This window comes from Ornithorhynchus anatinus, chromosome 3, assembly GCF_004115215.2.
Source record: "Ornithorhynchus anatinus isolate Pmale09 chromosome 3, mOrnAna1.pri.v4, whole genome shotgun sequence".
In the NCBI taxonomy this organism is placed as follows: domain Eukaryota; kingdom Metazoa; phylum Chordata; class Mammalia; order Monotremata; family Ornithorhynchidae; genus Ornithorhynchus; species Ornithorhynchus anatinus.
The window spans coordinates 48,188,186-48,211,074 of record NC_041730.1 but is presented as its reverse complement, the minus strand read 5'-3'; the positions used below and the strand labels follow the sequence as shown (position 1 = coordinate 48,211,074).

The 22,889-nt window shown below is 49.0% G+C and overlaps 1 protein-coding gene across 1 annotated transcript in view; it reads right to left on the bottom strand.

Moving 5' to 3' along the window:
* The window catches only part of CPEB3 (cytoplasmic polyadenylation element binding protein 3), a 144,374-nt gene that overhangs the window by 6,593 nt on the left and 114,892 nt on the right, over nt 1-22,889 (bottom strand). Inside the window, exons 7-8 of the mRNA XM_029059668.2 lie at nt 15,467-15,581; nt 11,258-11,439 (exon numbers count right to left, since the gene is read on the bottom strand). Coding sequence (XP_028915501.1) covers nt 11,258-11,439; nt 15,467-15,581 — 297 coding nt within the window. The remainder of the gene's footprint in view (nt 1-11,257; nt 11,440-15,466; nt 15,582-22,889) is intronic.

The following is a 22,889-nucleotide window of genomic DNA, read 5'->3' as shown; positions in this document are numbered from 1 at the left end:
ATGAGTGCCCAGCGCCAGGATCTCCTGACCCACAGGCGCGAGAACAGACGTGTGGTTAACAGACAAGGGCGGCAGAACTGGGGGGCCGAGGGAGTCATTAAGGAGGCGGTCAAGGGCCCCGGTGGCCCACACAGAGAATGCCCCGGGTGCGGACGGAGGATGCTTTGAGAATAAAAGCTCTATTAATAGGGAACGGCATGGCCTAGTGGATAAAGCCCCGGCCTGGGAGCCAGAGGCCCTGGGTTCTAATCCTCATTAACCCCGCTTGCCTGCTGTGTGACCCTGGGCAAGTCACTCAACTTCTCTACGACTGTAAAAAGCGCATTCAATACCTGTCCTCCATCCTACTTGACTATGAGCCCCATGTGGGACAGAGTCTCTGTCCCACTTGATGAACTTGTATTTACCCCAGCACCTAACACGGTGCTGGACGCCTCGTGAGCGATTAACTTTTCTTCATTAAAAAAAAGAAACGACTATGTGCACAGATTCGGTCAGGGCCCGCAAACAGGAATCGAGGATGTTTATGAGGCGCTTACAAGGTGCAGAAGAGCCCCGTGTGAAGTGCTCGTGAAAGTACAACGGAGTTGGTAGATGCGATCCCTGCCTGCAAGAAGCTCAGAATGTATGCAGGGATGGGAGTTTTCCTCAAGGTGGGTGAGCCACTCTGCACTAGAGACCACTATGCAATTGAAAACGGTTAACCAAAGGGAGGCCCCCAATCCCAACGAAAACCGACACTCTTCGACCTCGGACGGGGGACTGGAATGGAATTTGAACCACAGTTAGGAAGAAGCTGAAAAGTGCTGGGCAGCAGTATGGCCTAGTGGATAGAGCGCGGGTTTGGGAGCCAGGCCCTGGGTTCTACTCCTGGCTCCGCCACTTGTGTGAACTTGGGCAAGCCACTTAACTTCTCTGGGTCTCAGTTATCTCATCTGTAAAATGGGGATTAAGACTGTGCACCCATGTGGGACATGGACTGTGTACAACCTGATAAGCTTGTACCTACCCCAGTGCTCAGTACAGTGCCTGGCACACGGTAAGCGTTCGACAAATACCGTTAATAAAAAGGCACTAAAGGAACAAGGGAGCCTGGAGCTGTTAAAAATAAAAAGCACACTAGACACCCAGGTAAAATGCCAACCACAGAACAGCAAAACCAGGTTAGGTAGATATGGCTCACTAGAAGAGTAAGCTCGTTGTGGGCAGGGAACGTGTCAGTTTATTGTTACACTGCGCTCTCCCAATCTCTTAGTACAGTGCTCTGCACACAGTAAATGCTCAATAAATACGACTGAATGAAAAGAACGAATTCCATTAAGAAATGGAAAGTTCATCCCAGGGAAGTCCATAAAGGGTGGTCCGGAAAATAAATGCACCCCAAAAAGCTGTGACAAACACCTAAGAGAGGCCCAAACTAAATTCTAAATATAAACAGAACCGATAAGTAGATCCAATAAATATATTCAATATATTAAAGGCAGGAAGCTGGCTAGGAAATAGTCACTTAATGACTATGGGGTAAGTGGTGAACCCAGGGATGAAAAGGGAGGTAGCTTGAGAGGGTCGGGTTGATCTTGGCTCAGAAAGATATTACAAGTTTCCCGTGCCCAAATTGTTTTCCGTTTCCCACTGGTAGTAGAAACTAGATCAGACTGTAGTAAAAAGAGGAGGCTGATAAACTGGATGGGAAGAAAAATGGAGTCATATGAAGGAACTGGGAGAAAATGATAAGATAGTTACCAGGTCTTCTCCCATCTCTTAAATCGTGAGTCTTGTATAAGACAGAAAGTGGTTCTAAATCTACCCTGGCACTTCACATAATGCTTAGGCATATAGAAATCCCTTAATAAATATCAAATTATTATAAGTAACAACTCTTGACTGTAACAGTAATTATTATGGTATTTGTTTAGTGCTTCCTAGGTCTCTGTCAGGGCTCACAGTTTTAATCCCCACTGTACAAATAAGGTAACGGGCACAGAGAAGTTAAGTCACTTGGCCAAGGTCACACTGAAGACAAATGGCAGAGCCCAACTTAAAACCCAGGTCCCCTTGACTCCCAGAGCTCTGCTTTTGTCATTAGGCCATGCCATTTCTCATCCACATAAGCCCCTGGACCCCAAGGGCTGGTGAAACGGCAGTGAATTACCCTTAGAGTTAAAGATCAACGAGTCTCAAATCTGTGTCTGGCAAAGCAGGAGAATCTGCAGGTTTAGGAAAACCCAACCTGCTTTAATGGGTCAACAAGTTTGCAGAGGGAGGGGAGCCAGTGGTCATAATACATTTAGATCTTCATAAAGATTTTGAAAAAGCGGCACCCCGGGCAACCAACTTGCCACTTGGGGCCAGAAGTGGCCCACCCACGAACTGTTCTCCTCAGATTTTCCTAGAATCCCAGGGGACCAGTTCATCCCTGCCTTATGCCTCCCTCTCCTCCCCCCAAACACACCCACATTTAAACTTTCATACCCTGAAAAGCAGCCAGTTACATATGGTCGAAAATAGCCTGTATTTCTAGAACAGAGCGCCTTATCCTAGGAAGAGCTTAACGGAGCCGGTGATGGTACCGAGAGGGGGAACGAAGCCGAGAGCAGGGTAGAGCTGGATAAACAGAAAAGACGATCACTTTTCAGGCTGGAAAGAGGCAGGCTGAGAAAGAACACCGCTGAAGCCTGCCACATCATGAAAGGTGGACGTGGTACCCACATAACGGTTGAGCACCAAATCCCCGACCACTGAAAACAGGGGACTCCCAAAGAAGCTTCAAGGTGGACTCTTCAAAGTGAAAGAAATTCTTCTTCAGCCCACAGAGGGTAGTAATAATAATAATACTTCAGTGATGATACTAATATAATTATAGCTGCATTCGTTAAGGACTTACTATGGGCCAAGCACTACGCTAAGCAATGGGGTACATGCAAGATCAAGAGGTCCCATGTGGGGAAAGGCTAGGAGGAGGGAAAACAGGTACTGAATTCCCATGCTGCAGATGAGGGAACTGAGGCAAAGCAAAGTGACTCGTCCAAGGTCACCCAGCAGGTAAGCGGCAGAGCCGGGATTAGAACCCAGGATCTCTGACTCTCAGACCCGTGAACTTTTCATTAGGCCACACTGCTTCTCTAAGCCCATGGAATTTGAATCTACAGGAAGTTGTGTGGCTGAAATTCTCAGAAGATTCAAAGGGGTTTGGACCAATTTTTGGAGAAGGCCCCTAAAGGGTTGGGAGGGGGGAAAAATGGAAATATGAGGCTCTTTGAGCAGAGATACTCACGAAGATAGATCCTCACTGGCTTATTAGAGGGGAAAATTTGAGATGTTAGTTGACAGAGTCTTGCCAATCGTGGATTTCCAACAACTCATTGTGCCTTTTAAGTGTCCTCTGGTGACACTGCTTGCGAGCCCTTCGAAGGCCAGGGTCTGGGTCTACTTCCCACTTAATACTCTTTTCCAGTGCTCAGTACAGTGCTCCACAGAGCACTTAATAAATACTATGATTACTACAACTGCTTCTGGACACAGAATATCAAAGCACATCTGGCCCAAACTGACACCATTTAAGCTTATTTTAACACTGTTAGCGATTACCCGGCGTGTTCCTGAAAAGCCCCAGGACCCAGTGAAAGCACTGGGCCCAGTCACTAACGTAGAGAAACAGAGTGGAAAGTGGAGGTGGAAGAAGTAGGCGCTCATCGGTACTGTGCCGATCAGCCCTTACCACTTCGGGATGCATTAGAGTTCTCTCCTGTTCAGTTCATTATTGAGCCAAGCGCAGAAAATGCGGTAGGATGCAAGAGGCTCACTCACTCAAGGCTTGCATGCAAGTACTGGATGGCTGGCATGGAGCGGAGTGATCTTTACATGGTCATGCGTAATTTAGACTATGCAATTCATCTGCCCTCTAGACTCTAAGCTTGTTGTGGGAAGGGAATGTACTCTCCCAAGACCTTAGTACAGTGTTCGACACACAGTGAGCGCTCAATAAATACAACTGATTGGTTGATTTGGCCAAATGTCAGCCTGCCCAATCACGGAAGTTGATCCTGCCTCGATCCGTACAGTTTTCACAGCATGGTTTTACGTCCAGGTTCTTCAAGAGCTCACCATTTTGGACCAAACTATGTATTCATTTTTATAAAATGGCAGGTTCACACGATATTATCCACTTGAGGTATGTACTGTTCTGAAAGTCTTAAAAATATATTTTAAGGATGAAAAACCAAATTCACAGCCTCCTTCTCTTGGCTCAGTGACTTCTTCAACACAGTTTTCCATAACAAGGTGCATCTCCAAAACACAACTACCATATCACAAAGTTTTCAGTTCTTGCCTCGTGAAAGCCTTCTCTTTTTTTTCTCTTTAAGACAGTGGGTGTGGGGGGTAGGAGGAGTGTTGATTATCCAGAATATCAGAGTATTGAGTTTCGCTGCTCCTTTTTAGGCATTTATCTAGGTCTTTTGGGCAGCAATGTCTAAAACTTGAATGGGGTAGCAATTTCAGGACTCCCGCCAAACTCTTGGGTGGGGCCCCTTGACTGTACCTGTCTGCCTCTCTGGAAAAATCATACTGCCGGGCACCCTCCTGGACCCAGATGCCTAGGACTGACACCCTTGGGAAATGGCTTTCCTGGGGTATTTTAAGAACAAAAACTAGCAGTGCAATCAAGTGCAGTGAAAACCTAAAAGGGTTAGATGTTCTCCATCCCCAAGACATTCTCAGAAAGGCAGAATGGAAGGGAAGGGATCTCAATAATTATAAAAATAATAATAATTATGGTATTTGTTAAGTGCTTACTATGTGCCAAGCACCCATAGCAAGCGCTGGGGTAGATAAAGGCAAATCAGGTTGGACATAGTCCCTGTCCCACGGGGGCTCACAGTCTCAATCCCCATTTTACAGATGACTTAACGGAGGCACAGAGCAGTGAAGTGACTTGCCCAAGGTCATACAGCAGACAAGTGTCAGTCAGGATTAGAACCCGTGACCACGACCCCACTTGTCCTTCAGAAGAGATATAATCTAGACAATATCAGAAGCTGATTAAGCCATTACTGTGACTCTCTGACCCCCCATTAAACCACCTTCACAGATGGGCCATGTGGATTGACCAACTAAAGTCTGCGAGGCAGTATGGCCTAGTGGAAAGAATCACAGGTCCCGGGTTCTAATCCTCACTCTGCCACTTGCCTGCTGTGTGACCTTAGGCAAGTCGCTTCACTTCTCTCTGCCTCAGGTACCTCATCTCCGCTTAGTACAGTGCCTGGCACGTAATAAATGCTTAAATACCATAATTATTATTATCTTTCTCCCTCCGATAGACTGTGAGCCCTCTGAGGGATAGGGACTGTGTCCAACCATTATCTTGTACCTACCTCAGGGCTTAGAACAGTGTCTGACACGTAGTGAGCACCTAACAAGTACCACAAACAAAAGGAAGGACAAGCTTGACTTTCGAGCTTATGTTGCCTTAACTCTTCACCCCAGTCTCGCCCCTGGGCTTCTACAAATCCCCCACTGATGGTTGAAAAAGCAACTGCCCATCCCCTGAGCTAGCCCTGATACAAGCCCAAAAGCCCGCCAAAGCTGCCTCACCATCAAGGAGGCTGCCATTTTGGCCCAGAGTCCAAACTGGGACTGGAAACTGAGAGTCCGGAGTTTGAGTTCTGGCTCTGCCTCTTGGGGCTATATTTCATCCATTTCATTCACTCGATCACATTTACTGAGCGCTTACTGTGTGCAGAGCACTGTACGAAGCGCTTGGAAAGTACAATTGAGCAACAGATAGAGACCATCCCCAGCGGTGAAGGTTTCTGACCCAAGAACTGCCTCTTGAATCTACCCAAGTGCTTAGTACAGAGCTGGGCACATGGTGAAGCAGTGTGGTCTAGTGGATAGAGCATGGTCTCGGGAGTCAGGAGGACCTGGGTTCTAATCCCAGCTCGACCACTTGACTGCGGGGTGACCTTAGGCAAATGACTTTGCTTCTCCATGTCTCAGGTACCTCATCTGAAAAATGGGTATTACGACCGCGAGCCCCATGTGGGACAGGGACTGTGTCCAAATGATTATCCCGTATCCACCCCAGCATTTAGAACAGCGCCTGACACATAGTAGGTGCTTAACAAATGCCACTATTGTAGGAAATGCTTAATAAATACCGTCCCTGAGGGACAGGGACCGTGTCCAATTCTCACCTATTTTTTTCCAGCATTGAGTACAGTGCTCTGCACTCAGTAAGCGCTTAATAAATACTATAAATCTTACTAGGTGACTATGAGAGGTGGACGGGCCCAGCTAGCCCAGCTAAAGTGAATGGCAGAGGGAAAGACCTCCGTGGCTACCAAAGCACTGCCCTCCAAGTCCAGGCACTATGGCATAACATCAGCACTCTGTTGTGGTCGCTCTGCCCGTAAGCGGGCCCTGTTGGCGAAAAAACTTGACCGATCCTTTGTCATGTGCAGCAGTCCTGCCAATCTACTCACTCGTCACACCCTGTGCCCAGGCAGAGCACCATAACTACATTTAGTGTGTGTGTGTGTGTGTGTGTGTGTGTGTGTGTGAAGGGAGGCGGTCTAGGACTGAAGCCCACCCTTGCTCCAGCTGGGAGACTCCATTTCGGAATGGCTAGTGAAGGATGAACTACGGTGGTGATAGAGAAAATCCAAAAGTCAACAGGAACATCACAGCCATCAAGGTAAGCGGTCAGGTCACGATTCGGCTACGGTGCCGGGGGACTAGGGCTGCCTTCAAAGGGCAAAACTTAGAGGCATCACATGACACGCTCCAAGATACGATCAAATGCCAGGTCGCAGGCGAAAAAGATAGCTTCCGGCCGGAAAGAGTCCAGGGAAGGACCAAAAATAGCCGGAGACCCCATCTCACTGTCATCTCTTCACCTCGGTGTCCTCCTCAGTCTCCCAAGAAGTCCTACTCTCCTCGCCCCATTTTGCACATCACCAAATCAAGTCCCATGGAAGTTTAAAGAGTCCAGAAGGAAGGGGGGGAGGGAGAAAGGAAGAATGTGGCGCTTACGTCACCAGCGATTTGGGGTTCTGTGAAAAGTGACCAGACCCCATTCCAAGACCCACTGGACTGAACTGTTGTTTATCAGCAACCAGGCACAACGGCTGGATAGTCTCCAAGTCCTCAAACCCGGGACGTCCCTGGCTAAATTTGCACAGAGACAGAATACAAATAGAGAATCTGCCCTCAGAGATCTCCCGGCCCAAGGGTGGGCTCGGGGTAGGCTCACGGACGATATACGTCCCGATGCCCGGAGGTGGCAGTGATAAGAATGATTGAGGGAGATGGAGTGGATCGATAATTTTATTAGTGAGTTGGAGGATGGTCAGACTATAGTAGCAGCATGGCCTGGGAGTCAGAAGGACCTGGATTCTAATCTCTGTTCTGCCACTTTTCTGCTGCGTGGCCTAGGGCTAATCACTTTTCTACACCTCAGTTCCCTCATCTGTAAAATGGGGATTATGGCTGTGAGCCCTATGTGGGACAGGGACTGTGTCCAACCTGATTATCTTGTATCTAACCCAGCACTTAGTAAAGCATGGTAAGCCCTGAACAAGTACTATAAAAAAAACCAAATAGGGGAAGGCTTCCAGGAGGAGGCACTGGTCACTGGAGAGGTGATCCAAGGTTAGATCTTGGAGCCTTACTTCAATCAATTTAATCGTATTTATTTAGTGTGGGCAGAGCACTGTAAAGGCTTGGAAAGTATAATTCGGTAACAAATTCGGCAATTTTACAGGCAGGTTGCAACCAGTGTGTGGGGGTGCTCTGGAAATTACAACCTGGCAATTTCCAAGTGCCCAGGGAGGTCTGCCCACAGCTGGACCCCCATAAATACAGCTGACACGTGCCATGTTGTATCTCTACAGATGGGAGAGCTAGTTACCCTAACATCCATTCCCCCTCACACACAAATCCAGGAAGGAGGCAAAAGTAAGGCCGGGGGCAGGGATAAAAGCATGACAGGTCACGGGTTCTAATCCCAGCTCTGCCCCTTGTCTGCTGTATGGCAAATCACTTCACATCTCTGAGCCTCAGTTACTTCATCTGTAAAATGGAGATTGAGGCTTCAAGCCCTAGGTGGGACAGGTCCTGCGTCCAACCCGATCTGCTTGTATCCACCCCGGCATTTAGTACAGTGTCCATCTAGGGAAATACTAATTTCCAGCCTCATTCCTAACTCCATTCACCGGCACTGTGAGATGGAGGAAAATCAGATTCTCTACCTACTGTGCTGCCCTGAAAGCTCTGTTTGAGCCCACCTGTCCCGCCGAAAAGCTGATAAAATGGGATGTAGATGTTAAGCCTTAGAGAATTGCTGGAAGAAAATTTTCTTTAACCCACACTTGGCATCTTGATACAAATCCTCTCAGACCAAGTCCTCTGGATGTCCCTAAAAGGACCTGGGTTCTAATCCCAGCTCCACCACCTTAGCCAAGTGCCTTACCTTCTCTGGGCCTCCGTTCCTTCATCTTTAAATGGGGATTAAGACTGTGAGCCCCATGTAGGACATGGATTAGATCCCACTTGATTAGACTGTATCTACGCCAGCGCTTACCTCAAATACCTTAAAAAGAAATCCTCAGGGCTGCAAACTCATAGGATTCAGCCTCTTTTTGGTCCTGCATTTTGAAGATCAAACTGAGTTTGCTCTGGAACATGAAAAAAGCTCTTCTGGTCTCAAATGGTGACTTGTATGACCGTTGAAATTAGCATCAATACAACTGTTCACCATTGTCTATTTCCCCTAGATTATTTCCATCCTATCTCTTTTCAAACTCCAATGACTCAATAATTACAGGAAGCAGTGATAACAGTTGGACAGACTTCATACTGAGCTTTCCATTCTGGCCAGGCTAAATTCACTGCAGAAGGCAGACGATCCAAAGTAACTTTCCAAAATGACAAAGGCTTGAAATGGAAAAAGCCACTCCCCATCTACAAAAAACCATGTCAATAACAGCTCAAGAGGCTGTTACTGAGGTGCTGCAAATTGCTCCAGGAATTTTAAATTCATCACCAAGGGCATTCACCTTCCACACACTGAATTGCTGTGACAAGGCTCTCTGCCAGGGCTGGGCTGCTCTGATCACTGATGGGCACGTCACCTTTCTTTCCCAAAGGGCCAGATGCCATCAGGCAGGTCACGCGATGGCTGGAGCAATTTCTGAGTCCCAACCTCCGCCAGTGCGGGCACGATCAGCAAGGGCAGCGCAAGGGTAACTGGGGGACATTCTTCTTCCACAACCTAAATGTGTTTCACCTAGAGGCAGTGTGATCTAGCGGATAGAGCACGGGCCTGGAAGTCAGAAATAGACTGAAAAATAGACCCAGTTAGATCTGGGTTCTAATTCTGGCTCCACCTCATATCTGCTGTGTGACCCTGGACTTCACTTTCCTGTGCCTCAGTTACTTCATCTGTCAAATGGGGATTAAGACGGTGAGCCCCACGTGTTCACCCCAGCATTTAGTAAGCCCTTAAATATCTTTTTCTCTTTCTCCCCTTAGGAGGCCTGCTGCAGGTAATTATCTGTAATTTATTATCTATTTATTTATTTATATTAATGTCTGTCTCCCCCTGTGATCTCGCTGTGGGCAGGGAATGTGTCTGATGCTATATTTTGCTCTCTCAAGCGCTTAGTATGGTGCTTTGCACCCAGTAAGTGCTCAATAAATACGATCGATAGTAATAATAAAACAATAATAATGAGGGAATATCTACAGGTCAGGAGGCCAGCAAGGACATTGATACATGTGTGAGATGCTTTGGACAGGAGAGGGAGCTGGTGGAGTGGAAAGGAAGGACTGCCATGGATTAGGAAGTATGAGATAGAATCAGCAGGACTGGCCGGGGTTGGGGGGAGTTGGATGTGGGGTCGACGGGAGTCAATGAGGGCGACAAGAATATATGTGAGAAGGACCAGGAGAAGATGGGGTCACGGGTGCATAAATTAACCTGAGGAGCTTTGCGGGCACAGGGAGAGGAATGGCTCCCCCACCCGTATTTTGGACCTTCCTGTTGGTTCAAGTCTCTGGTTTCGGGGTGTTTCCAAGAGACTGATGTCAGCTGGAAAATGGCAAGCTGGGATAGGTGGGAGAGAGGAAAATGTACCAACAGAACTTCCAGGAGCACCCCTTCACAATCCCCCTCTCAGTATGCCACAGTCCAGCTGAGGAGGTACCCTAAAAAACACCCCCAAGCCAGGGATGCACACTTACCAGCCACGGAAAGGAGGCTAGTGGGGTCCGGTTCCCTTTATGGTCCTGGTTTAGGTCTCAATTGTCAGACCCCCCCTACTTCCCCAGGGGGAGGGAGGGCTCTTAGTAGTGTTCAGAACAACAGGGAAGAGAGAAAGTTTGAGGGATAAGACAGTGAGCTAGGTTTAGCTCAACTTTTCTTCGGTAGGCAAAGAGATACAAAGCGGTGAGAGATGTGGGACGGGAGAAGAGGTCACAGGTCAAGCATGGAGTTACGGATTTGGGCAACATCTACACAGGGAGACTGTGAGAGAGAGAGCATGCACATGGGAGAGAGAGAAAGAACGAAAGAGAAAGCATGCAAAGGAAAAGTAGCAGAGAGCCAGGGCTGTGCAGCTGAAGAAGGAAAGGAGACGAGAGCAAGTATCATCTGGCTCCCACTGTCACCCCAACAGGTTCTCTTTTCTTTAGCATGAAAAACACCAGAGGAGCCATCTTAGCCCATCGATCAACCAACTGCATTAACTGAGCAGCTAGCGAGGGTCAGGCGCTGTACTAAACACCTGGGAGAGAACAACAGTTGCAAGACAGAGCCCTTTCTGCTTCTCCTTTCTGTCTACGAATGCTGGTCTCGAGATATCTCCTGTGGGACCACTCACCTTTCCACAACGCTGACGCCCCACAGCCATCTCCTCTCTCTCTCCCACTCCGCCCCTCCCCAGTCCCCCAACCGGTTAGCGCCACCAGAGCCAAGAGTTGGCCTCCTCACCCCCGCCGCTCAGATACCACACTCCATCGTCCCCATAGATTTTAGCGGAAACCATTCTGTAAGCACGAAGCCACTGCCTGGGAGGAAGGGACATCCTTCAGATCACTCTGCAATAATGCCGCTGCCTCTCCGTTAGGACACCCCGGGCTGACGAATGAGGACCCGGAAATAGTTCTGCTGGCTTATCGCCGTGACTCTCTCCCATCGCCCCCTGCCAGGGACCCAAACATCTGGTCAACGGGGGTGTCACCCTCCGCTGGAACTTACCCGTTTATCAATATCATTGTGTTGGAGTTGCACAAAGCGAGCACTAATAGCAGCAATATAGCTCTGCTGATTGGAGAAAGCCACTCTGCCAGCCCCTTTGGGGTACTTCAGCTCGGGGTCCGTATCAATGCCGGCATAGCAGACTCCTCCGTACAAACGGTCCATGATCATCGCCAACTCGACTGTAACACAAAAAACCCCGCAGGTGTACAAAGAGTGCCCAGGAGGGAGAGGAGTTATGACTTCGCAAGGGAAAAGCAACCACGAGACAATACTAAAGAACGGAACGGTTCGGTTCAAATCGTGACAAATCTCCTGGCAGACGGGATGTGGATCCATCTTCTGAAATCCCTGAAAAGGAATAAAACACTGGAAAGAGTGCTAGAGGACCATTTTTGGAGGCCAGAAAGGGGGAATTCTGGCACCTGGCTTGGATGGTTCTCAACCAGTCACCTTCAGGGAGCTCCCGGCAAAGGGCAACCCTTCCAAACATCTGGCCAAGCCCGCTGTGGGTCAAAGGGCAACGGCGGATCTCTCTTTTGGGCAAAGCCCGGAGCCCCTGCCCTCCTCCAATGGGTCAGTCGCTTAGTCAAACTAAACCAATTTACCCATATTAATTTAATCAATTAAACCAAATTAACCCTCAGGAACAGCCACACCAACCACTCCCCACTTTTCAATTGGATTTTCAAATGATTTGGATTACTCCAGAACGTGACTGGACTAACATGCTAGTGAGGTGATTACATTAAACCTCACTGATTCAGACCAAAATACGGTCTGGAGTATGATTGGATTTGCTTTTTGGTGTCTGTTTTAACCATTTCCAACTGTCTCGTTAAAGCTACCCGAGAAATCTGGCTATCCTCCCCAGCACCACTCCCCAATGCGTTGATCTAGATGACATTTACACAGTGTTACATGTATTTGCCTGCCTCTAACATATACGTTAACCATTTATGACATGTGTTAATCACTTACAAAGTATCAAACTGCTCTGAGCGCTTTCTTTTGTTTACTGCTCCCTTTGACAATAAGGCCATGATGCAGAGAAGCGAAAGGAGGAGGAGCCTCTCAAGAAATGATGGTAAATTGGGCATCAGCTGTGACATCCTTTTAGCAAAGCGATGCTAAATGCCCAGCAAACAGGGATAGAGAATCGCAGCATGCCAACCAAGGCATGGGGCGTGCTGGGAGCAACTAGACATTGTCTAGAAAACACAACTATTCTTTACTGAGAGTTCGATGGCAGGAGAAGGCATCTAAAGGCCGGAGAAAGCCTCTGACCTCTCCCGTACTGGCTCAACAGATCCAGGAGCAAGAGGAAAGAGCATTATGGAGGAGAGGAGGAGGAAAAGAAAGGGGAAGAGTAGGAGAAAAGTGAGGAAGAGGGGAAGAAGGATCAAGAGGAGGGGAAGGAAGAAGGGATTGAGGGGGGAGTATAAAGAATCCCCCTTTCCCCTCACCTGACTGCCTCTTTGCCCTGCTGGGCAGCAAGACGGGCACAGCCCCGGTGCATCATTGGTAAAATGGGGTTGGGGGGAGGGGCTAGAGCATGGGCCTTGGAATCAGAAGGTCATGAGTTCTAATTCTGGCTCCGCCACTTGTCTGCCGTGTGACCTTGGGCAAGTCACGTCACTTCTCTGGGCCTCAGTTACCTCATCTGTAAAAAGAGGATCAAGACTGTGAGCCCCGTGTGGGACAGGGACTGTGTCCAACCCAATTTTCTTGTACCCAGTCCAGAGCTTAGATCAGTGCCTTGCACATAGTAAGCACAATGTTGGGCAATACTATTATTGTTATATTATTCTTAAGTCAGGTGGGCCCCAGACTCAAGAGATGGCCAGTGGCTCCCTCCCTAGGAGAGGAGGAGCCTCTTTGGCTCCTTGACTTCATTGAAGCTGCCACTGAATAGCCAGGGATATTTTTCTGGGCGTTTTCAACTTGATTGATTATTGGTCATTTTTATGGCATGGACAGCGGGCGACCCTGCTCAGTGAAGGTACCTGAGAGAGCAGGTGAAAGTTCAGGGGTCAGATCATAGAATCCCTTGCAGGTGTCTATGTGATGCGCATTGAGCTGACTGAGGAGAGAAGAGACCTCAGGCCCGGGGCTTTAGTGGACACTTGGGCTGGAGAGATTTGCTGCTCGGGCTCATTCCAAACCATCAAATCCCGCTGTGGGTGTGAGCACATGCTCTATGACACCACCACCTCCCAGAGTGGGCTCACGTGGCATCCTATGTGATGCCAGCAGAATATGACACTTGGGCAAATTAATCCTAGCATAAGAGAGACCACTGGAACCGTCAAACCTAGAGCGTTTCTCTGGGGCTAACGCCTCACCATCACTCCGGAGCCACTGCGTTTCCCTCCCAGGTCCCTGTTATCAGAAACGTCACCGCTGATTCAGGGCGGATGCTTTAATATTTTTAACCATGGCCACCCTACAAGCGCCCTGCAAAGGGTGAAGCAGACTGCGGTTAAAAAAAAACAACCTCCCTGGCTTCTCGTCCTCCTGCCTAGGGCCTGGTAATGTTCCCCAACAAACCAACAGCAAACAGGCCTACCCCCTAATGGCGGGGTAGTGGGGGAAGGGCAACCTTTCATTGTATGTGTGAGAATGAAAATATTGCAGAGATTTTTAGCAGAGGTTAGGAAGGGAAGGAGAAGAGCTTGTGGGACAAAAGGTCACCATTGTAGGTCTTCCCGGTCCCAAGTGGAAAGCGTTAGGGCTTCTCAGAGACCCAGGACAAGCAAGACTATTAGCCAAGCTCAAACAGTTCTGGGGAAGATGACCCTCACTGCCCCTGTGGAATGGGTATCTCTGTCCCCTTCTAGAGGCACCTAGGAGGAACAAGTCTGTGAACCACAATCTCCCAGCTCCGGGGGCGATCGCCTCCAACTGCCCCTGTGAAATAGGCACCTCTTCCCCCAATAGAGAGATCGAGGATGAGCGAGGCTGTGAACCAAACTCAAACAGCTCTGGGTGAGTCCTTCTGCCCCTGTGGAATGCACATGAAGGGACAGCTCCACCAAGAAGCCTTCCCTGACTGACCCCTCGTCTCCCCCAACTCCGTTCTGCACTGCTGTCTTGCTCCTTCATTCATCCTCCCTCCCATCCCCACAGAACACATGTATATATCTGTAATCTATTTATCTGTTTATTTATAGTAATGTCTGTCTCCCCCTCTAAACTGTGAGGTCTTTGTGGACAGGAATGTGTCTGTTGTTATATTGTACTCTCCCAAGTGCTTAGTACACTACTTCGCACACAGTAAGCACTCAATAAATATGACTGAATGAATGAATTCATTCATGAATGGGCACCTCTGTCCCCTCCTGGAGAGGTGGGGAAGCCCCCGAGCGTGACGGGCTCAGACCCCTTTTCCAATGAGCCAAATGAGCAGTTTAAAAAGATTGGCTTTTTAGCTTTTTTTCCTGAAGGGCAGCTCTTCATTTCTGACATCGGGTTCATTGATCCTGACTGAAAAGTGAGGCAGAGGAGAGCTCTTCTCACACAATGAGCTGCCCCTTGGAGAGAAGCTTCGTTCAGCATCTTACGTCTGTTGTCACTAAGCAACGACAGGAAGCTGATAATTTGCTCGGCTTCTTAGGGCTCACAGAACAGCTAAGTAGGTAGCATTTTCGTGACGGGAATGATTTTTCATGGGGGTGGGGCCAGAGATTCATCGGCTGCTTATATAGCCGGTCTATTTTATGAATTTTAACACTGGGTTTCACTTCACCCAACAGGGTACAATAATTGTGCACTTCATTCCTGACCCAGCGATGGCATCGCTGGGTCAGAACATGTCAACTGGAAGGGAAGGGAAGGCATTTTTTTTTTTTTTTTTTGAACAAGAAGGGAAAGCTATCTTTGTGCAGATAAACAGGATTCAATCCCACTTGGGAAGGTTGTGGGAATAGCAAAGCAAAGCTTTCAGGATTAACAAGCCCATCCCGAAGATTACCGTTTCTCTGGGCAGGCCTCTAAGACCCTCTGCTATTCCACTGAGGCTCCTGACCCCCTCAGTGACTGTCTCAGCAACGATCGACTCAGGCCCAGAATTTCATGCATTTTAGGTTAAAGAGACCGCAATTTTCTCCATCGCCAAAGATGATTTAGCGAATACCCTTGCCAAGAAACCAGCAGTGGGGGCGGCCTGAGCAGCGAGTTTAAGTTGAACGTATTTTCCGTATCACTCACCGGCGCGAAGGGGTCGTGGCACCCCACCGACAAAGATGGTTTTCCTGGGGTCCAGAGGCTGAGAGCCGTCCATGACAAAGTCGCTGTCACTCAGGTTCCAAGGTCGGATTTGCACCTGCAAGAAAGTTGCTTAAGTGGTCTTGCCTTCCATCCAAGCAACCCTATCCAACACACCAAGAGTTGTGTGTTTTTTGGTTCGGTGTTTCTTTTTAAATAACCCGTTGAACCTGAAGTGGACCCAGTAGAAGGTACCGCCGCATCTCATTCCAGCAGCGAATCTCTTGATCTCCCAGAAACCTGCATTTCTCATTACTCGAACCCATCACACCAAACCAGGAGTTGTCGAAACTGTTACTAAATAATTGAAATCGGTGTTCGGTTTCCTCAATTTCTATTTTATAAAAGCAGCGTCAGAGGGTGGCAGCCGGGATGTTTTAGGTTTCAGACCAAACTGAAGCCTCCAGAGATGCAATCTGCTCAACATTCTCTCCTGGAAGAGGCCTCTCTCATCATCAATCATCAATGGTATTTATTGAACACGTACTGGGTTCAGACTGCACTACTAAGCGCTTGGGAGAGAACAGTACTCTGTGAGAAGCAGCAGGGCATAGTGGATGGAGCACCAGCCTGAGATTCAGAAAAACTTGGGTTCTAATCCTAGTTCTGCCATTTGTCTGCTGTGTGACCTCGGGCAAGTCACTTCAGTTCTCTGTGCCTCAGTGACCTCATCTGTAAAATGGATACTAAGACTGTGAGCCCAGGTGGGACACGGACTGTGTCCAACCTGATCAGCTTCTATCTACCCCAGCGCTTAGTACAGTGCCTGGCACACAGTAAGTGCACGTGGCTGAGTGGAAAGAGCCCGGATTTGGGAGTCAGAGGACGTGGGTTCTAATCCCAGCTCCGCCACTTGTCTGCTGCTGTGTGACCTTGGGGAAGCCACTTAATGTCACTGGGCCTCAGTTCCCTCATCTGGAAAATGGGGATAAAGACTGAGCCCCATGTGCTTGGCACAGAGTAAGCGCTTACCCAATACCATCATTATTACAACGAATACCACGTAAAAAATAATACAACTGAATCGGTCAACACATTCCCCGCCGACGTCAGGCTTACAGTCTAGAGGGTAGGTCTCCCCTCCAAAATCCACACCCTCCTCCCGGATCAGCTCCATTGGCATCACTTATGAGCTAGAATCGACATCAAGTGGCACGGCGGGAGCACCGGCCCAGGAGTCTGAAAGACCTGGGTTCTAATCCCGGCTCCGCCACTCGTCTGCTGTGTGACCTTGGGCAAGTCGTTTCACTTCTCTGGGCCTCGGTTACCTCATCTATAAAGGATTAAGACCGTGTCCAACCTGATTAGCTTGGATCTACCCCAGCACCTAGTACAGCGCCTGGCACATAGTAGGGGCTTAACAAATACCACGAAATGGAATACCTTGCATTTACACATGTTTTAACACAGTTCAGCGGACACTTCCACACTGCTTCCTGAGGAGAGTGGGAGGAAACACCTTTAAGAAGAAGATGTCATGTTTCTGGAGAGTTGCTGGCAGGGGTCTTCATTCTCCAGGAGCTTAACGTCCAGGTATTTTGTTTGTTGGCCGGGTGCTGAAGCAGTGGTTTCTCACACCTCGGAGGGTATGAGATGAGGATCTGTCCAGAATTCTGCTCTCTGTGTGATCTAACCTGTAGATTCCTCTGTGACCTTCTGACATAAGTGGGTTGCTGGAGATAAATCAGCATCCACCCATACACTAGTGTGGTCCAGTGGAAAGAACACAGGCCTAGGAGTCAGAGGACCTGGGTTCTAATCCCGGCTCTGCCACTTATCTGATGGGTGACCTTGGGCAAGTCATTTGACTTTGCTGGGCTTCTGTTCCCTCATCTGTAAAATGGGGATTCGACACCTATTATCCCTCCTGTGAACTCCATGAGGGACCTGATGATCATGTATCTACCCCGGCATTTAGTACAGTGCTTGATTCATAGTAAGCACTTAAATACCATAATTATTATTATAATACAGTCACCTACCACAGCAGCATAGACTTGTGGAGAGAGCACAGGCCTGGGAGTCAGAAGAACCTGTGTTTTAACTCCAGCTCTGCCACTAGACTGCTGTGTGATCTTGGGCAAGTCATTTAACTTCCCTGTGCCTCGGTTACCTCATCTGCAAAAGGACGGTTAAATTGTGAGCCCTATGTAGGACAGGGACTGTGCCCAGCCCATTTATCTTCTATCTACCCCAGCACTCAGTACAGTGCCTGGCACACAGTAAGTCCTTAATACTATTATTATTATTATTGATAAGACAATGCTGATCGTGAGATTTTCGCTCTACGAATGTGATGTATCCGATAACGACCGTCTCTTGCCTCACTATTCTTCTTGTTAGCCAGTGCCTTGGATAGAACAGGTTCTAAACTGAGTAACTCAAGGGCATTTGAGGCTCATCAGCTACTAAGTTGAATTTTCTAGACAATTAGAAGCGAAGATGAACTCCCAGCAGGTTTCAGATTCCTTGATGTAATACTAAGAGTGGCTGTATGGAAGAAATGAAACAAAACCCAACCGATTTTCAGAGCTACTTTACTCTGTTGGTGAAGGGGAAGGAGATGGATAAAATCCTTTTAACTGATACAGCTAGCCATGCCAACACGGATCTAGACAAACTTTTCACAGTAGCTAAATTCGCTGAGTTCCTCTATGAACCCAGATATGCTAATAGTATAGTACATCTTTTTTAGGGCTATAAAATACCTATAGCCCTCTTGATGTAAAGCAAAGACCACACCCACTATGCTTTTGTTGAGACAGAGTCGTACTAAGCAGGGCTGCCTATTTTCACTGAGTGCAAGAGTGAATTTGCAGTGAAGTTGGCAAAGTTGAGCTAGAAATACACATGGGATGAGGGAGGAGGACCACCCCCTCTATGCCCATCCACAGGACTAGGGAAGGGAATTCAGAAATGACCTCAGGGCTAGGAAACCAAAGGGAAAGTAGTATTTTAATGGGTTGGGTTTTTTTAAGCACTTACTATTTGCTGGGCACGGTAGTTAGCTCTGGGATTTGGCAAACAGCTTGCTTGCCTGACACACAGTTAGTGCTTAAAAAAATCCTACTTGAAGCTTGGGGCAAAGGCTTCTACCCCAGCCCTGAGAGCCGGGCCGGAAGAGGGCTGAGGCCCTGACCTCCATCACAGTTCTGCCTTCCAGCTGGCTCCCACCTTACTTTGAGGGACAACCACCTCAGACACCTGTGGAGGTCAAGCTAGCATCCGTGGGGACAACAGATGATGATAATAATAATTATGGTATTTGTTAAACACTTACTATGTGCCAAGGACTGTCCTAAGCACGGGGGTGGATACAAGCAAATCGGGTTGGACACGGTCCCAGTCCCAGGTGGGGCTCACAGTCTCAATCCCCATTTTACAAACGAGGTAACTGAGGTACAGAGAAGTGAAGTGACAGCAGACAAGTGGTGGAGCCGGGATTAGAACTCATGACCTTCTGACTCCCAGGCCCAATCTCTATCCACTACACTATGGTGCTTCTCCAGTCCTTACCGGTCCCTGTTCCCTTACTGGTTAGCTCTGGTACCAGTATTAAAGGCTCATCCGTTGGGCTGGTTGCAGAATCTTCCAAATGCATCATTCTTAACATGGGGGGGGGGGAATATTTTACCACTATCTTTGGAGCATTCCTCTTTCGTAGAAGGTGAAATGAGGAACGGATCACCTCCGCCTGGCTTCGCCCAGGCATCCTCCTCTGGCTCACTAGGGCCTGCGAGCTTTGATGACGCAAGACTCGATTTGCTGCAGACAACTCTGACATCCAAGTCGTTCTTGTGAAGTTTGGTGGTTCTTGCTAACAGTGTCCACAGTCTTAACAGTTAAACGGCTGACAGGCCGAAGGTCACGGACGCGCCCATTCTGATCGCACTGGAGAAGCGGGTGGGGGTTTCTAAGTCCAGTATGGTGAATTTCTAAGCTGTAACCACCAACCAACTCGTTGGGTCTCGCCTCTGCTCCCCCTGGCCTCTTGTCCTCAACCTCCCTTCCTTTTCCAATCTCACAAAGCTGTTCCTCCCATCTCCAAAGCCCTTCTGAAACCACATCTTTCAACAGAGACCTTTCCCAATTAATTTCTCATCTCCCTACCTTACAACTTCGTGATTGCCACTTCGAAACTCCCACGCCACCTAAGCCCTTGGGGAGTCAGGTCCGCCCTTCCCCACTGCACTTCTAAACATGTTTGTGTATACTCCATTACCTCCTGTTTTTCATGGCATTTTTGAGCGCTTACTACGTGTCGAATAATGTTCTAAGTGCTGGGGTAGATACAAGTTAATCCGGGTTCAGGCCCTGTCCCGTATGGGGTTTACAGTCTCAATAGGAGGGAGAACGGGTATTTACCCCCATTTTATAATTGAGGAAACTGAGGCATAGAGAAGTTAAGTGACTTGCCCAAGATAACACAGCAAGCAACTGACGATGATGGTATTTAAATGCTTACTATGTGCCGAGCACTGTTCTAAGCACTGGGGGGGGGATACAAGGTAATAAGGTCGTCCCACATGGGGCTCACAGTCTTAATCCCCATTTTACAGATGAGGTAACAGAGGCACAGAGAAATTAAATGACTTGCCCAAAGTCACCCAGCTGACAAGTGGCGGAGCCAGGATTAGAACCCATGACCTCTGACTCCCGAGCCCGGGCTCTTTCCTCTAAGCCACGCTGCTTCTCAATTGGCAGAGCTGTGATTAGAATCCAGGTTCTCTGATTCCCAGGCCCATGCTTTTTGCCCTAGGCCATGCTCCTCCTATCTGAATTAATTTTAATGTCCACCTCCCCAGAAAGATAGCAAGTTCCTTGACAGCAAGCTCATATTTACGAATTCTACTGTCTTCCCCTGAGCGCTTAATACAGTGTCCTCCACACAGTAGGTGTTATTGCTCTAGCTTATCAAGTTGCTCACCACGACTCTTCCATCCCCCCGTTCCTGTCTGTCCATCCCAGAGTTCTCCTCCCACCTCAGGCCCCCACCCGCTCGGCTAGCCAACTCCTCTCCTCCCCTTACGCCGTTTCCACCCCTTCTCCCCGCCTCATCCCTGTCCTTCTTGTCCCAGGGCCACCCCTCATCCCCCTCTCCCTGCGCCGGCCCCCGGCAACTCGCTCCCATCCAATCCCCCCACCCCACCCCTCACGCCGTCGCCCCGACACTTCCCCTTTCCCCAGCTGCTGCCAAGTGTGGCCTGTGGAACCCCCGCTCCATCATGGGGAAGCTCCCCTTCATCCTTGACCTGGTCCTCTCTCAGTCATTCCTCCTCCTGCCCATCACTGGCTCTTCCCAGACAACCTGGTCTCCCCTGCAGCTCTCTCCAGAGGGGGCTTCATCTTCTCCCACTCCCCCACAATCACTGGAAAAGGAGGTGTCGGCTTCCTTCTCGCGCCCCGATGCCGCTTCCACACTATTCCCTTACCCCGTCGCTAAGTGTACGGTAGGGATGGGAGGAAAGGTGGAAAAGAAGTCCAAAACCTAGGGGCCTGGGAGGGTGTGGCAGCTTTCACTGTTCAGAAACTAGTGATTATTAATAATAATAATCGTGGTTTTTGTTCAGCACTTACTAAGTTCCAAGCACGGCACTTCAGCGCTGGGATGGATAAAGGATAATCAGGTCCCACATGGGAGGGAAGGAGAACAGATATTGAATCCCCATTTTACAGATGAGGGAAACGAGGCACAGAGAAGTTAAGCAGGCAGGCGGAGAGCCGGGATTAGAACCCAGGTCCTCTGACTCCCACACCTGGGCTCTTTCCAGTAGGCCACACTGTGGTGATTTAGCTTCTACGGCAGCTAAAAATTCTCATCTGGCTTCCTCTGTTTCTTTTCCGTCTGTCCTCCTGAAGGGCGTCTAGCACTCCGGCAGCTCAGATCTCCGAGGTCACTATGAGAGGGAGGGGTGATGTTACGGGGCACTTGGCCAGACCTAAGCAGACTTAATTTAGGCAACGTCCCCAGGACGGTGGGCTTTGGGGTAGGATCGGCCCTCCCCGTCTGCGGGTGAATGAAAGGGCAAGCTGGATTCAGGCTGGCTTTTCGGAACTGGGAATTCTATCGATCCCATCAATTGAGGGTGAGGGGAGCAATATCCCTTTCCACCAGCACCTACTACGGTTTACTGGAGAAGAGCCCCTGAGGTCTTCACAGCAAGGAGGCAGGAGGAAAATGGGGGGGGGGGGGATAGGAGCTGATTCTACCTGCTACCCAGGGAGGGAGGCAGCCCCCCGGGGTTTTTCAAGCAGGGATCAGAAGAAGCTACCGGAATGGTCATCTGCAGGTCCCTTACTCACGGTTCTCCGCTTCCTCCTAAATATTGCTCCTATTCCTCGACTTCAGTAACTCTTAGGATTGTCTCAACCCCTGCTACCTCCTGCCCGTCGCCTGGCCAATTTTCTACGCTTTGCCTAATTTCACCTCACTGCGGTTCTCCCACAGCTAAAGAGTTGTGCGAAGCCCCTGGCCCTCCCGCCTCAAAAAAAAAATCCATCCTGGGAAACATTTTCCCTCCACCCCGATGACATCTTTTCGTCCAGAGAAATCCAAAATAAACTCTTCTGAAATATTTTTGGAACCACGAAGGCAATGCTTTTCAAATCAAAGTTTACAAACTTGGTTCGAGTCACCCATTTCATCCTCAAAAGTATTTCTAGTGTTCCTATGTCCGACGTCTAGCCTGTGAGCTCGCTGTGGACAGGGAATGTATCTATTACATTCTGCTCTCCCAAGTGCTTAGTACAGTGCTCTGCACACAGTTAGCGCTCAATAGCTACGACTGACCGAGACCACCTCCAGAGCATTAGAAACAGAAATTTCTGCCACCTCAGAGTGGGAAACTGAGTCCAAGCACACAGAGTGGGTGACAGATGACCTGTTTTAGAAGAGCAGCACGGCATAATGGAGAGAGCATGGGCCTGGAAGTCAGAAGGTCATGGGTTCTAATCTCGGCTCTGCCACTTGTCCGCCGAGGGACCTAAGTCACTTAACTCCTCTGTGCCTCAGTTCCCTAATCTGTAAAATGGGGAGTGAGGCTGTGAGCCCCATATGGACCAGTGTGTCCAGCCCAATTTGCCAGTATCCACCCCAGCGCTCAGTACAGTGCCTGGCTCATAGTAAGCGCTTAACGAATACCATAACTGTTATTATTATTATATCAAGGGTCAGCACGTTGCGGTCCACGGGCCGGAACAGACGGCCCCACCCACCTGCCCCTGAGCCAGAGGTGCAAGGATGGCAGCATTTAGCTACCCTGACTGGATCTGCGGCTAGGCTCAGGACCGGCAAGGAACCACAACGGGTGCGAGTGTCCGCACTTCTGCCCATTCTTCACGAAGGTCCGTGGAGACATACTGTAGC